Source organism: Melanotaenia boesemani, chromosome 18 (assembly GCF_017639745.1).
Source record: "Melanotaenia boesemani isolate fMelBoe1 chromosome 18, fMelBoe1.pri, whole genome shotgun sequence".
In the NCBI taxonomy this organism is placed as follows: Eukaryota; Metazoa; Chordata; class Actinopteri; order Atheriniformes; family Melanotaeniidae; genus Melanotaenia; species Melanotaenia boesemani.
Window position 1 is genome coordinate 12,607,459 of NC_055699.1, and position 12,572 is coordinate 12,620,030.

General features: G+C 39.0%; 2 protein-coding genes across 2 annotated transcripts; one reads left to right on the forward strand and one right to left on the reverse strand.

Moving 5' to 3' along the window:
- Positions 1-47: 47 nt before the first annotated feature.
- On the forward strand, positions 48-8,306 carry kpna1 (karyopherin alpha 1 (importin alpha 5)). The gene is made up of 14 exons (XM_041967581.1): positions 48-152; positions 822-955; positions 1,072-1,185; positions 1,296-1,395; positions 1,712-1,806; positions 1,962-2,093; positions 2,652-2,740; positions 2,845-2,944; positions 3,133-3,296; positions 4,616-4,694; positions 4,784-4,909; positions 5,007-5,134; positions 5,407-5,582; positions 5,715-8,306. Exons 2-14 carry the CDS (start codon positions 830-832, stop codon positions 5,900-5,902), a joined length of 1,617 nt encoding a protein of 538 aa, XP_041823515.1. The 5' UTR covers positions 48-152; positions 822-829; the 3' UTR covers positions 5,903-8,306.
- A 492-nt stretch (positions 8,307-8,798) lies between these two features.
- fam162a (family with sequence similarity 162 member A) lies at positions 8,799-12,382 on the reverse strand. The gene is made up of 5 exons (XM_041967582.1): positions 12,227-12,382; positions 11,481-11,555; positions 10,979-11,090; positions 9,654-9,762; positions 8,799-9,459 (listed from the first exon to the last, which is right to left on the reverse strand). Exons 1-5 carry the CDS (start codon positions 12,267-12,269, stop codon positions 9,352-9,354), a joined length of 447 nt encoding a protein of 148 aa, XP_041823516.1. The 5' UTR covers positions 12,270-12,382; the 3' UTR covers positions 8,799-9,351.
- Positions 12,383-12,572: the final 190 nt, after the last annotated feature.

Consider the following 12,572-nt stretch of genomic DNA (forward strand, 5'->3'; position numbering starts at 1 on the left):
ACTCTCTCATTGGAGCACTCTGGGTGGAGCCAGAGGAGCTTGAGAAGAGCCTCGGGGTGCGTTTAATATCACGCATGCGCATTAACATACCGGCGACGACTGTAGAAACAGTGGCCTAACGAATAAGGGGATTACGGAGCCCAATCTGACAGGTCAGATCATTATAAATGTTTTCATTTTAGTTGTATAATGGACAACGCAGTCAAACGACAAGATAAATATTAGTCCGAACGCCAGAAGCTTTTGTGAAACATTTTATTGTCGAGCGAGCATTCGTTTACGCAGGGTATCGAGCTAAGCTATCTTCTGTTAGCTGTCCAGCTAGCTTTCAGTAGTAGAGGAGGCTAGCAACGACTGTGACATTAGTAAACTGACAAAGTGTTGGACATGCACTCAATTAATTTAGATTTCCCTCGTGCTTTTCAGAAGTCTGACTCGATCGCGGGTATGTTCGACCCTGGTCAATGGATAATGATATTTATGTTTGTTTACTAATCCCGCTGTGAGAAGTCACAGAGCTAACATGCTAGCTTGGCATCTGTAGACGCTTCCAGTTGTTAAACAATGTTTATTTAGAAGGATGATGCAGTGTCAACTGTCTAAACGACAGCTGAAGTTGGCGTGTTAACGTTACTACATTGGTTGGTGATTGTCAAACTTAGTAAAAGTATTGTCACTTTAGGAAAACTGGAAGACGGTTTACTACATGTATTGCATGTATTTGTGTATTGACAAAAATGCTGTTTCCATAACAAATTTTAAAGAATTTCTTTAGATTATATTTAGATCTGCCAAAATAATATATTTTTGTGTCTTCTCAGGCTACACAATGAGTCAGGGTAAGGACAATGCGAGACTCAAGAGCTACAAGAACAAATCTCTCAACACAGATGAGATGAGAAGAAGGAGGGAAGAGGAAGGCCTGCAGCTCCGCAAACAAAAGAAGGATGAACAAGTAAGCAAAGCAGAATATCAGCTATAATGATCTTAACCCTCTTTCCTACTAATTTAACATTAATAAATAAACATACAGGTGCCACAATAGTAAATTGAAATGCTGTTCTGTTGCAGCTTTTTAAAAGAAGAAATGTTGCCACAGTGGGAGATGATGGGGTCTTGGAGGACGATGGAATGGCAGATAGTGGCTTCCTGGAATCCCAGGCCAACAACTTGGATCCACATGTGGTGAGAAGGCATTCATTACATAATCCTGTTTTCCATTGATTTGCAATGTAATGACTCACTATATGTATGAAATTATACGTGGCACAAACTCTTATAACTGTATTTTACAGGGTGGGGTGATCTCTGATGACATGATTCAGATGATCTTCTCCAGTTCGCCTGAGCAGCAGCTAATAGGCACTCAGCACTTTAGGAAACTTCTTTCTAAAGGTATAGGTTCCTGAGCTGTGTGTTATTCCTTATCTGTGTATTGTCCTCTGGTCAGTGCAGTGGACTGTATTTATAAGTACCGTTTTACTAGTGCTGAATGATTCACTCAATGCCCCCAGCACAAGTGATCAATTTTTTCATGTGCAAATTTATTGGTTAAACTCTTAAGTTGGAGATACTGATAAGACTGTCAAGAATTTTTAAATCTACTACTAACTGATGTCTTATTGCCTCAGCAACTTTCTGCTGTGCTTATAACAATAAACTTAGTATTTATCATTTGCATAATTCTCTCCCCTTCTATATGTCTCAACAGAGCCCAACCCACCTATTGATGAAGTTATTGCCACTCCAGGAGTGGTGGAGCGTTTTGTTGAGTTCCTGAAGAGAAGAGAAAACTGCACATTGCAGGTAAACTTCTCTACTAACAGTGTGAATAAGCTAACTATGTGAGGGAGCCATGAAGCACCATAGTTGGCTTATCTGACTTAAGATGGTATTTTAGATAATACACTTGTTGTATGCACTGTGCCACAACTTATAAAATTTTTCCCATATTGTCTTAGTTTGAGGCTGCTTGGGTATTGACCAACATTGCTTCAGGTACATCCCACCAGACACGGGTTGTAATCCAGGCTGGAGCTGTGCCCATATTCATTGAGATGCTCGGCTCAGATTTTGAAGACGTACAGGAACAGGTAAGAAAGATTTTCATAAATAGGCGAAGCTAACATGCACATCCCAGAAGAGTAATGCTGGGTGCTGGACCAAAAAGGCAATATCAAAGTCCACGCATCAGTAGCTGCTCCTGAAAAATTGAATGTAGTGATGTTTTGGGCCCCTGCCCTTCTTCAGACATAAAGTAAAACTGGAGACACATCTTCATACATGCAATCACAAGTGGTCACCTGACACAATCAGGTGATGAACCACAGGTGTGAAAATCTTTTTTGTTTTGTTTAAGGAAGATTTTCAAGCCTTGCTGGTAGCTACTGCCCTCTGACAGAGAAGTTTCCTACTATCTGTCTGAAAGATTCAAGATCTTTGTCATTATGCAAGCATAACAAAATTTTGAGGAGTCTCTTGGCTTAAGCACACATAAATAAGAAAATAGAAATACAAGACATAAGAACATCTCTATATTTACAGAAAATGTAAGAATTATTTTATAGATATTTATAGAAAATAGTCCTGTCACTGAAAATTTTATTTTTATGTGGTTGTTGTGTGACTTGAATAATTGGTTCACCCTTCAGGCAGTGTGGGCCTTGGGAAACATAGCAGGCGATAGCACAGAATGCAGAGACTTTGTCATAGACTGCAACATCCTTCCTTCCCTGATGCAGTGAGTAGCGGCTTAGTGTTACATTGTCAACTTCTTAATACACAAGTTGATCTTGGAATTAAAGAACACATTTACAGTTTTACTCAGTAAAAGTTCTCTTGTAGGTTATTGGCCAAACAAAATCGTCTAACCATGATGAGGAATGCAGTGTGGGCACTGTCAAACCTGTGCAGAGGAAAGAACCCACCTCCAGACTTCACCAAGGTAATTTGCCATAAATTTACCACTGTGGTAGCTACAGGCCTCACACATTACTGATGTACAGCATATCACACATTTAAAAGTCAAAGTGTGTATATAATTGGATATATCTGATTTGAATACGGTTTCACTCACTGAACTCACAGCTGTGTTCTCCCCATCTCTTTTCCCTGTCCCAATGTTTCTTCTAGGTGTCTCCATGTCTCAGTGTGCTATCTTGGCTGTTGTTTGTCAATGACACAGACATCTTAGCCGATGCATGCTGGGCACTCTCCTACCTATCTGATGGCCCCAATGACAAAATCCAGGCTGTTATTGACTCAGGAGTCTGCCGCAGGCTGGTCGAATTACTGATGTGAGAGATTAAACACACACACACTTGAAATATTGAGAGATTATTATATTGTTATTAGTTGTTGAATTATGTTGGTGCATGGTTTAATGGTAGAAAACAGACAACCAGTATCATATCAGTTGCTATAAGTCACTGAAACAGTTATATGATCTCCCAAGTGCATCGTTGATCTCCACTATGTCAGATCAATATGTGGCAAGTTTATTTGTATAGCACATTTCATCTACAAGCCAATTCAAAGGGCTTTACATAAAACATTAAAAGCAGTACAGCAGGGTGCAGGAAACAATAAAAGTGCATTAAAAACAAACCTTAAAAAAAAAAAAAAAAGATAAAATGCAGGAAATAAAAGTCCCAGGGTGAGTTCTACTGTTATTTTAATAACAGGCAGCAAGTAAAAAAAGTCTTAACCCTGATTTAAAACTGCTGAGTTTTAACAGACCTGCAGTTTTTTGGGAGTTTGACAGACAGAAAGCCAGTGTAAAGATCTGAGGACTGAAGTTATATGATCCACTTTTCGGTCCTGGTGAAAACTCGAGCAGCAGCGTTTTGGACTAACTGCAGCAGCCTAATGGACTTTTTAGGGAGACCTGTGAGAACAGCATTACAGTAGTCCAGTCTAATAAAAATAAATGCATGGACAAGCTTCTCTAAATCTTGCTGAGACATTAGTCCTTTAATCCATGATGTGTTTTTTAAGTGATAATAGGCTGACTTCACAACTATCCTAATATAACTGCTTAAATTCAGGTCTGAGTCCATGACAACTCCCAGATTTCTAGCTTGGTTGTTAGTTTTGAACTTTGCTGTTTGAAGCTGTTTTTAGGGTCTGAAGGAAGACACCTGAAAGCAGAGACGTTTTTACAATCTGTAGAATATCTAAGGCCATTCTATTCTATTCTATTTTATAGTCATTTAGCAGACACTTTTCTCCCAAGCGACTTACATCAAAAGGTGGTTAGACAGTAGCGCTAAGGACCCAGTTGGAAGGTGTTAATATTCATCCCCTGTGGATTCAAACTCGGGTCTCCCGCATGGGAAACTGAGCTATCCAGCCACAATGCATCCTGAAACACTCTTAAAAATTCCTGTTGGCAAGGCATCAAGACAGCAAGTGGTGGTTTTCAGATGGCTAATGATCTCATCCAGGTTTTTAGGTCTGAAAAAAGTGTGTCATGGTGTTGAAGTCACTGAGTGGACACAGTGATGACATATGTCCTCCCCCTGATTTTCTGAAATATCAGTGATTACTTGCTTCTGTAGAAAATTGGGGAAATAACATTATGGTGATCACAGAAAACAATTCTGCTTTTCTCTAGGCACTCGGATTATAAGGTGGTATCTCCTGCACTGCGGGCTGTTGGAAACATAGTCACTGGAGATGATATGCAAACACAGGTAAGGCCAGCATCTACTCAAACTGAGCTATAATGTCTGCACTGACAGAATTTGAATATTCTGACATTGTCTAATTTGTTTATTTCAAGGTTATTCTGAATTGTTCAGCGCTGCAGTCCCTGCTTCACCTTCTGAGCAGCCCCAAGGAGTCCATCAAGAAGGAAGCTTGCTGGACAATCTCAAACATCACTGCAGGGAATCGGGCACAAATACAGGTATGCTTGAACTTTTTTCCCCCCTTTAATAGGGTTTTAAAAGTTGACTATTTAAGTTCTTATTATATACTTAATGAGTCTTGTCTCCTGTTGACAGATGGTGATAGATGCAGGTCTGCTACCTCCTCTCATCACTATCCTGCAAGTAGCAGAGTTTCGCACAAGAAAAGAGGCAGCGTGGGCCATTACCAACGCCACCTCGGGGGGCTCTGCAGAGCAGATACGGTAGGACACTGACGATGATTATTGCATATAGCTGATTTTAAAATATAACTAAATAAATAAAAGAAAATACATGTAATATGTTTTACAAAATGGTAGGTGGATCATGAGATCATTCAGTGTTATTTAATTAAACTTGGTAATCACATTAGATGGACCATTCATTGACTGTTATTACGACACCAGGTTTAGTTACCATTTTTGATCCACTGAGTGATTTACTAGCTAACACATAGTTTGTTTTTGTTTGTGTCTGTGTGTGCTGCCTCCTGCAGGCATCTAGTGGAACTTGGCTGTATAAAACCTCTGTGTGACCTGCTCACACTCATGGATTCCAAAATAGTTCAGGTGGCTCTAAATGGCCTCGAGAACATTTTGCGACTGGGAGAACTGGAGGCCAAAAGAGGGGGAGGCATCAACCCTTATTGTGCTCTCATTGAAGAGGCCTATGGTGAGTGCACATTCAATTAAAACGAAGACATTTCCCTGATTTGAAAAGTAAATGAAAAGTCTGAACTAAAAGACAACTTTATGGATTACCAAATATTTCCTATTTCTCATTAAATCCCTGTCTTCCTTGTAGGTCTGGACAAGCTGGAGTTCCTGCAAGGCCATGAGAACCAGGAAATCTATCAGAAAGCTTTTGACCTGATCGAGCGCTACTTCAACACTGAAGATGAAGACCAGTCTCTGGCCCCAGCTGTTGACATGCAGCAGCAGCAGTTCTTATTTCAGCAGTGTGAGGCCCCCATGGAGGGCTTCCAGCTATAATGCTAATTCTTCCCTTGTCTCGTGCTCCACCTTCATCTTCACCTACCTTCACTTCTCTCGATTTGTCCGCAGGCAAGATCCAGGGTTAACACAACCCATGGCCTCCTCTTTTCCTCCTCTTCTTGCTTTCAGAAAGGCGGATTTAATCATAATCATTATTATAAAGATATAATATGACAGCACACGTCTGTGTGTACGTCCAACATGGGTCAGTTTCTGCCGTCTTGTCAGCCAGTTTGTGAAGGTTTCATTTATCATTCTGTTTTATTGCGACTTCCTCAACATCTAAACTCCCTTTTTACCTGCTCAGGCCCCAGTATCTCCCACTAGCAGATTGCCCTCATAACACCACCCCTGTATTACTTTATGGATTTCCTCCTCCGTTCTTGCAAAACAAAAAGCTCTTCTCTTTCATCCCAAAGGGTTGGTAAGTGACATCTCTGAGCCAGTGGGAGTATTTGGACTGCACTGCTTGTCTGAAGCATTAATGACTCGCATGACAGACAAACATGGACGTAGTTTTCCCCCGCACCGTTTCCACACACTCACAGAGGAATGATCTAACCTAAGCACTGGACTGACCATGAGACGTTGACCACATGTTTGTGTCACTGGGACTGTGTCACAGGACTCAACTGACCTTTTTGAAAGGCGCTTAAACAAGTCAAAAATGGAGGCTGAATCCTCTGTCCTCTTCTCTCTAACAACAGATGGACTAATTAGAAATTTGACTGTCACTGAGGGTTGGCGCTTGTCAGTGACAAACCAGGCTGCTCGCATTCCCACCTGGATCTCATATCATTCCTCTAACCAGTATTGGGATGTTTCCACCTGCACAGGCTCCATCCTCAAGAATTAAGACTGCCTTTTGGTGTGATGTGAATTACCCCATGGAACCATGGGAATTGGAGTCTTCCCTCGCACTGAGACGATTGGACGGACTTGGACAGAATAAAATAGACTATGATTCTGGATTCTGTCCAGCAGCAAACCAGTGGAAATTTTTATTATCATACCATAATTTCATTTCATTTGCAGCACTTTAGTTCTGGACTGATGCCTGCTCATCAACAATATTTTCTACATTACTTAGCTATTTAATTCGTTGATGACACAGCTCTTCCCTCCTCAGGAAGCAAGGCGCAAAGAGGGGTGGTGTGTATCCTCTGCCCCCTACTGGCATGTCATAGATAACACTGTTTACCCTTCCAAGAAAGGGACTGCAGCAAATTGTGAACTGATGCTATCAGCACACACCACAATCAGATCATGTTGCCTCTGCAAAACTAAAAGAACTTCATTCTAAGTAACAATTGGATGTTTAGCAGTGAGCAGTCCAAAATATGTTCAGGTAGTATTTTCCTTTTCATTATGCCAAATCAACACACGCATCAGCTATTAGGCTTCAAGTTTTGTAATTTCTACCTTTCTAATTTGGGGGTTAGCATCAGTCATGTAGCTGATGGTGCCATAATCCTTGTTCAACAGCAATCCTTCCAGATAATTTCAGCAAAGATCCAGATAAAAACTTGAAAATCCTGGTGATCACCTTAGTTAGTACAACTGAATGTTTGTTTACCAAGTCTTTAAATTGCATACTTTTGTCAAAGTCTCTGCAAGAGATGACCAGCTCTACATGTTAATTACTGTTTGTTGTATTGAGTTTGTGCGTCTGTCTCATGTTGCGCCATTTGCATAAAAACTGTTTCATGAACTCCTACAGTGTTAAATTAATCAGTTCTATTTAAGTTGGTGAAAACAATTTTTCTTTAGCCAAATTACGATTTGCAGTCCTTTGGTTTGAGATTAGTGTGAACAGTGGTGTGAAAAATGCCCCCCCACACACACTTTCCTGATTTTTGAGGTTTTTACATGTTTGTCACACTTAAATGTTTTAGTTCATTAAACAAATTTAAATAGTCAAAGACGACACAAATAAGCAATAGTTTTTAAATGGTTTTTAAGGGAGAAAATAAAAAAATCCAAACCTATATGGCCCTGTTTGCAACAAGAACATTGAGGCTTGTCTCAATTTTGCCAGAAAACGTCTTGATGATCCCCAAGACTTCTGGGACAAACGTAGGACGAGAAAAAAGTTTAATGTTTTGGAAGGTGTGTGTCCCATTACATCTGTCAAAAAAGTAACACTGCATTTCAGAAAAAGAACATACCATCAGTAAAATATGGTGGTGGTAGTGTGATGGTCTGGGGCTATTTTGCTGCTTCAGGACCAGAAAGACTTGCTGTGATAAATGGAACCATGAATTCTGCTGTCCACCAAACAGTCCTGAAGGCCAACGTCCGGCCATCTGTTCATGACCTCAAGCTGAAACGAGCTTGGGTTCTGCAGCAGGGCAATGATCCAAAACACACCAGCAAGTCCACCTCTGAATGGCTGAAGAAATGGAGACTTTAGAGTGACCCAGTCAATTTCCTGACCTGAACCCTATCGAGATGCTGTGGCATGGCCTTAAAAAGGTGGTTACAATTCTACAGAGTATGCCGAAATTCCTCCACAGCACTGTAAAAGACTCCTTACAAGTTATCGCAAACACTTGATTACAGATGTTGCTATTAAAGGTGGCCCAACCAGGGCAATCACTTTTTCACACCACTGTACTTGTCATGAAATTATGTTGCTGGTTTTGACATTTCTTTTAAAACGGTACAAACCCTAACTTTTTCTATGAGTAAGGAAAACTAGCACAAATAACTATTTAATAAGACTGAATACTGAACTTATTTTAGCCATATAGCTTGAATTAGAACACAAGATAGAATTCCTACTGAAAACACGAGTAAAATACCTGTCAACAGTATTTGAGGAAGTTTGTCGTTCTTTATCCCTGGAGTCAGTTAAGATGCAGGTGAGTTAATCAGACAAGACTCATGAGGCATTACTTAATTGAACCTTTTTATGGTGATCCCTATTTACAAACACAGATGTTATAAACGTGATCATATTAGCATCTAAACAAGATCAAGGAACCGTTCATGTCTAATCCACTGCGTGTTTTGTAAAAACTGAAGATGAGCATGCCTTCACAAGGCAGAAAAAACAAGACCTGCAAGTCTTGTCTCAAGCTGTGCAATGATCCAATCATGGAATCCATTGTCTCCAATAAATTCTAAAAGCACTGGGTTTTAACACCATGGTTTTCCACTGATACAACAAAATTGCTAGTACTACAAATGTTAACTTTTACTCATTAAGTGCCGGTTTATAACCTCATTCCAACACAATCACTTGGCAGATTAATCTTTGCAAGGGGTTGTTTGTTTAAAGGCCAATTTCCTGCTTGGAAAAAGTACTACTAAAATGTACTAACTGCTCTGATATTTGATACATATTCTTCTCAAGAAGATAGCTGTGGTACGCACAGTACAAAAGGGGATTATCTGTCAAGTGTTCGGGCAGGTATGACTTTGCTGGGATGAGTTTCTCTCCATTACTTTTCAGACACAGTAACAGTGTCTTTGTCTCTCTGGAGTTCCTCCCTCCACCTGGCTTTCTTTTCCATGTTGTGAGATGTCAATGACTCGTGCCTGCCTGCAGCCTTCACAAACAAAAGAAAATACATGTATCATTTATATACATAATAACCAAAACCTAGTACTTCAGGATTTATTTGATTTATAATAATTTTCACACAAAGTATAAAACTATCAGTTTCATATTGTCTGCTGTTCCTATGACTCATTTGCTTGTTTACAGATACTTTTGAAAAATTATTCATAAATTGTTACTCACCCTTTTGCCTAAGATTACCATCAACAAACAGGCTCCTATTGTGGCTGCCATCATAAAATAGGCAGCTTTAACTCTGAGTTTGTTCCTCGCAGCATCAATCATTTCAAACCTGTTGAAAATGCAGGTGTATAAAACTTTAATTAAAACATTAGCTTTCAAAGTAAACCAGTTACATCAATTATTTTATTTAATGGTGTGGTTGTTGAACAACATGGAGGACATTACATGCATGCTCCTTTGTGCAACATTACTAACGTCAAATATAACTGGCTATTCAAGCTTATCTTAGCTACATATGTCAATATTTAGAATGATTTAGTTATCCAACGCTGTCCTGAGTGGTATGGAAGACTGAAACTGTCAAAATAAAAAAATACAGAAATATAAAAATGGCTGAATAAACAAACTGATGTACCAATAAATTATACAACAAATTTAAAAAATAGGTTTTACATTAAGAAACCTATAGAACATGACACAAGTGTATATTTCTTTTGTCATTTTCAGCAGTTTTAAGTTAACCATATGTTAATATTACTATTTATTTACTTTTCCGTGTCATTTTCAGTTCAATTTATTTTATTTATTTGGTGATTATTTTCTTTCCCCCTTTATTTTTATGTCTATTTATTTTGTGTTATTTTCCTTTTACATTTTTTCAAGCATATTAATTTCTCTGTCTCCTTTTTACATTTCTGCCTCATTATGTAAATGAGGGAGGGGGGCCTTTTAAGGCATGTCTTGGGCAGGTTAGATCCTGTTAGTGCTTCCTGCATGACTGCCTGGCTCTGCCAAGTGAGGCTGTTGGAGGGAAATTAAGGTTTTAGGTTGCAGAAATGGCTGAATTGCAACAGCAGACTGTACAGGTTTGTCTCTTTAGCTGAAAAATCACACAATCACTGATGACTTTTTACTATTAGTGTGGATGCAGTAACTGAGAGGCCCCTTATTTACATAATGAGGCAGAAATGCATACAGGAATGTAAAAAGGAGACGTGGAAACGTAAAAAGTCATCCTCATATTCTGGTTTCTTTTAAATACTGAGTCCTGTGAGTACGACAGGTGGAACAGCTGCACTTTATTTGAACAAAAAGCAGATCTTTTACAGCAGCAGCAGATCAGACGTGATCTCCACCCTGATGTCAATATCCACTACAATTATATTCTACCATAAACAGACGCCTTGTTTGAAATACAGCCATCTCAGAGGACCTGCTATACACTCCACTGCTGCTCATCCAGTTAGCTAGCTCTGCTTTTGTGATAAGGTAATCAGTCAAGAACACACTGGGAGGTCTGGTATAAACAGGAAAAATGTACTTACGACACAACCTCTGGTATCTGGTCTACCGACTTGAACCGACCTGACCAGATGAAAATTTTCTTGTCCATTTCAGTGGGTCTGTAGCCTGGAACTTTGAAAGAGGGACGTGGTGCTGTATGAAAGAACAGAGAACACATAGTGAGCAATAAGATTATCAGTCAGCTTATTCACATAAACATGAAGCGGTGATTTGTTCCATCATCCTCAGAATGTGACCCCACTTCCCATCTCTCTGTCTTCTGGGACTATAAACAAACATTCACACTAGAGAAAGTACTCTGTAGCCTTCGATGCACAAATCCTACAAATTAATTTTCTGCTTTTATGAAGTTGACAAATTAAACACTGCTTTAATAGCTTTCATAAATTAAAAAGTAATCTTTAAAGGCTTGCATCTTGTCAGTTTAAATCAGACATGAAGGAGTATTCTGCATTGAAAGGGAAAAGACTTGCAAGAGTAAAAAAAAGGAGAGGACATGATAGTTGATGATCAAAACTTCACCTTGTGCCGGCGCTGCAGGAGCAGACTCTGATTTGGTCTCCTGAAGTTTATTGCACATCCCTCTATATCTTTGACCTGTGTAGAAATAAAAACAGTAGAATAGTAAATGTGCTGCAGAGACACAGCCAAAAATAAGTTTAATTACTATTTATCCACAGATAGCCTTTGATTACTCATTAACTTTTGCATTTCAGTTCTTCAGCTGGAAAATAATTAACAATCACATGCCTCTCATTAGAATGGAAATTAAGTGTTTCAGAGGCTTATTAAAACTATTTACTTATTCTGTCAACATTTACACATTTGAAAAAGATCATACCATAATTTTACAATAATCAGATTCCTCTCAATCAAGATATTTAATCACAAACAACAATGCTACCAAAACGTTATATACAATAATAATTTGTGTCAGAAAGCATAACCTAGCATATAATAAAACCAAAAGATCTGCTAAGTAAGCATGACTTGGCATAGTGTCATGATCAACAATCCGGTTAAGTACTGGCAACACACCAATCAACCTAACTATGTGCCAGACTGTACTTAGCCAAATTTAACCGTTTAACAGGACAATTGAGAAAAGGTTTTCAAATGACAAATATTTATATGAAAGTAAGATATCAACTACCGAACACCTGTTTAATTTATACAATTATTTAAGATAACGCAAGTTATCACCACGCGTGAGAAGAGATAGAGCCAGCTAGTTATTTTATATCGACAACTAAATTAACTATACGAACCGAAAAGAGCGTCGGTGAAAATGCGGGATCTGAGAAAAGCCATGGTTTTGATAAAGTGACTTAGATTCAATGTAGCTACAAAACCACGAAACTGCGTTGCAAAGAACTCAGACTCCAGCCCCCTTCAACAACTGAAAGTCAACTGTCCAAATAAGACCCTTCAGAAAAATTTAGGTGTCTTTGCCGTATGCCTGATCAAAACTTTAAAATCGTCATATTTACTGGCTGGAGTTATAGTATGGTTATGTATGGTTAGTATGATTATTTAGTGGAGTTTATTTTGGCTTAATGAACACTAATTTATTAGTGGTGGTGGGGTAGGGCGGGTGTCAAAACAATAACATCG